Source organism: Neodiprion virginianus, chromosome 1 (assembly GCF_021901495.1).
Source record: "Neodiprion virginianus isolate iyNeoVirg1 chromosome 1, iyNeoVirg1.1, whole genome shotgun sequence".
NCBI classification, from domain to species: domain Eukaryota; kingdom Metazoa; phylum Arthropoda; class Insecta; order Hymenoptera; family Diprionidae; genus Neodiprion; species Neodiprion virginianus.
Genome location: NC_060877.1, coordinates 16,396,583 through 16,399,193, shown reverse-complemented (window position 1 = coordinate 16,399,193; position 2,611 = coordinate 16,396,583). Strand labels below are relative to the sequence as shown.

General features: G+C 42.3%; 1 protein-coding gene across 1 annotated transcript; it reads left to right on the top strand.

The window, feature by feature from the left end:
* Positions 1-523: 523 nt before the first annotated feature.
* LOC124304523 (uncharacterized) lies at positions 524-913 on the top strand. Its single transcript, XM_046762896.1, has one exon. It carries the CDS (start codon positions 524-526, stop codon positions 911-913), a length of 390 nt encoding a protein of 129 aa, XP_046618852.1.
* Positions 914-2,611: the final 1,698 nt, after the last annotated feature.

The window sequence follows — 2,611 nt, the reverse complement described above, 5'->3', positions numbered from 1 at the left end:
AAACCTAACCATTCAACATATTGTTAGAAAGGGTAAAATCACCCGTCTTACCCCCTTTCAATGATCTAGTAGTCATCATAGATGAAAGACGTTTATAAACCGTTCATGTCTTTAAAAAAAATAAGGTAGCTACGTCAACCAACATTATTGTAAAAACAGTCTTGTTTCAGACTTGAAACCAGAAACACGTACCCTGCAATTGAAACTTTTTCTCAGCATTTTATTCACGCCTTTGATTTTGGCTCGATAACCAAACTCACGAATTCATATTCATATTCGTAACATCTGAGAACGTTACACTGGTGTCAGGAGTGGGATTAGGAGTTTCTTTTTAATTGAGTCAATTCAGTGCGTTAAGTAAACCATGAGCATTAGTGGTATGACATGCTCTCGGCGACGGGAAAGTGCCGGAGAAGAAATTAAAGAAAACCAGCGAGTACCTGAAGCAGGATCGACACCTTCAGTGGACCCTCTTCTCGTGCCTTCGGTGACCTCATTCTCATAAATCGATCTCGCGAGATTGATGAACCAACAACACGAAGCCGCCGAACGTCATCAGCGACGGCAACAAGAAGCCGCCGAAAGACATCAACGGCAGCTTCTGGATGCAGCTAACCAACAACACGAAGCCGCCGTACGACAACAACAACTTGTCCAGCTGCTTCAAGAGCAACAAGAACAGTGGGAACGTTCGGAAACCAGTCTACATGACCTGCTCCGGACCACTGTGGAGATCCTTCAATCCGTACATCAAATTAGCGGCTCTGGAGAGCAGGCTGTTTCTCTTCGAGTCCTAGTAGTCGCTACTCTTCTGCCTTCCCAGTTCCCTCTCCTGCTGTTCAGGGAGTTCAACATCCAGGATGATTTCAGGATGTTCACGACTCAAAATCTGTGCCTTTTATTGGGAAAATAGATGATTCCCTAATTTCTAGATCAAGGGTAGAAAACGATGATGGCTTTTCCGAGCCTCCGTCTCACGTTCAGCCACGTTATTCTCGTTTGAATCAATTAAATAATTCAAGAATTCCTGGGGTTTCTTCTCAAATATTCGAGAAACCTTTTTGTTCTCTAAAACCACCTGTTTTTGGTAGAAAAATTACATGAGCTGAGTATGAGAAACAATTCAATACAATAGCAAAACATAATCAGTGGGACTCCGCCATGAAGGCTCACAGCCTTGCCTCTTGCCTTCGAACTCCCGCTTTAAATGTATTGACAGTATTGTGAGAAGAAGAAATTTCCGATTATGATGAACTCAGCTCCGCGCTTAAATTGAAATACGAAGATAAACATCTGACGAAACTGTACACAGCTCAATTACAGACCAGGAGACAAGGACGAGACGAAGACCTCGCGTCACTTAGCCAAGATATTGAACGGCTTCCTCGTGTAGCTTTACCAGATCACGAGCCGGCTCGTAATTTATTAGCGACTCAAGCTTTGCTGAACGCAATAAGCGATCCGGAAATCAAAATGGCTGCTGGAACATCAGGTTTAACTTCCGTGCGAGAGGCAACGGCCAAAGCTCTCAAGGTGGAGGCCATGTAAACGCAATATTTCGGGTCAGGCAAACTTCGCCGAATTGGGGTATCCAGAAACACCTCAGAAAGATGGGATTTTGAGCGCTCGGAAAAGACCAAGCCTCAGAATTATAAAAATAAAAATAGTGATAATAATTTGAAACAAAGATATCGTGGTTCTTTTCGAAACCAGATTAACAAACGCTGAATCAAAAGCGCGGTCACGACAGATCAAACTGTCTTTTCTTGTTTATATCGTAAGAAAGTTGGACATGACGCCAACCATTGTTTTTTGCTTAAGAAAATTACTGGAGGACCGATGCAAAATTCGAATCGGAACTTCTATAACTGGCGGAAAAAAGATATAGAAATGAGGGAGGTAAATCCTCAATCGAGCTCTTCAACAGAAACTCGTGCAAAAAACTATTCTAGCATGATTTGTCAGGGCGAAAATCATCGCGGATTGTTAAAAGTGAAAGCCCTCTTAAAGAACAGTTTTTAATTAGGAGTCTGCGACGGTCTGGTCTTTACGCGTGCGGTACTGTAAATGGCGTCGATTGTCTTAGGGTAATAGACACCGGCGCGGACGTGACCGTAGTTCGATCGGATTTCTTTGAATCCCATGACCAGATTGTTCCCTCTTTATCCCTGCGAACAGCCACTAGAGAGACGACGCCAGTTTTATGACAGGTTACTGTCCAAATTACCCTTCTTGGGTGTATCGACTCTCCACATAAGGTTTTTATAGCAGATATAGAGGATAAAGATATTTTGGGAATAGACTTTCTTACAACACATAACTGTGTTATCTCGACCAAGAGAAATTCACTAGCGTCATAAAATCGCGAAATAGCTCTTTGTACAAATAGTAATGGAATTTATTGGACTCCGCCTAGAATTCGGGAAAAAGAACTTTCAGGGGAAGATTTTCAACAACACTTTCCTTCACATTTACAGGGCCTTGTTGAGAAATCTTCGGTTTCATCGAATTTAGCTCAGTTAGAACCGTTTGAATCTCTTTTGCTACAGTTTATAGATTCTTTCGCCAAAGATAGTGGTGATAAAGGCCAATGTACTTCCGTCAAGCATAA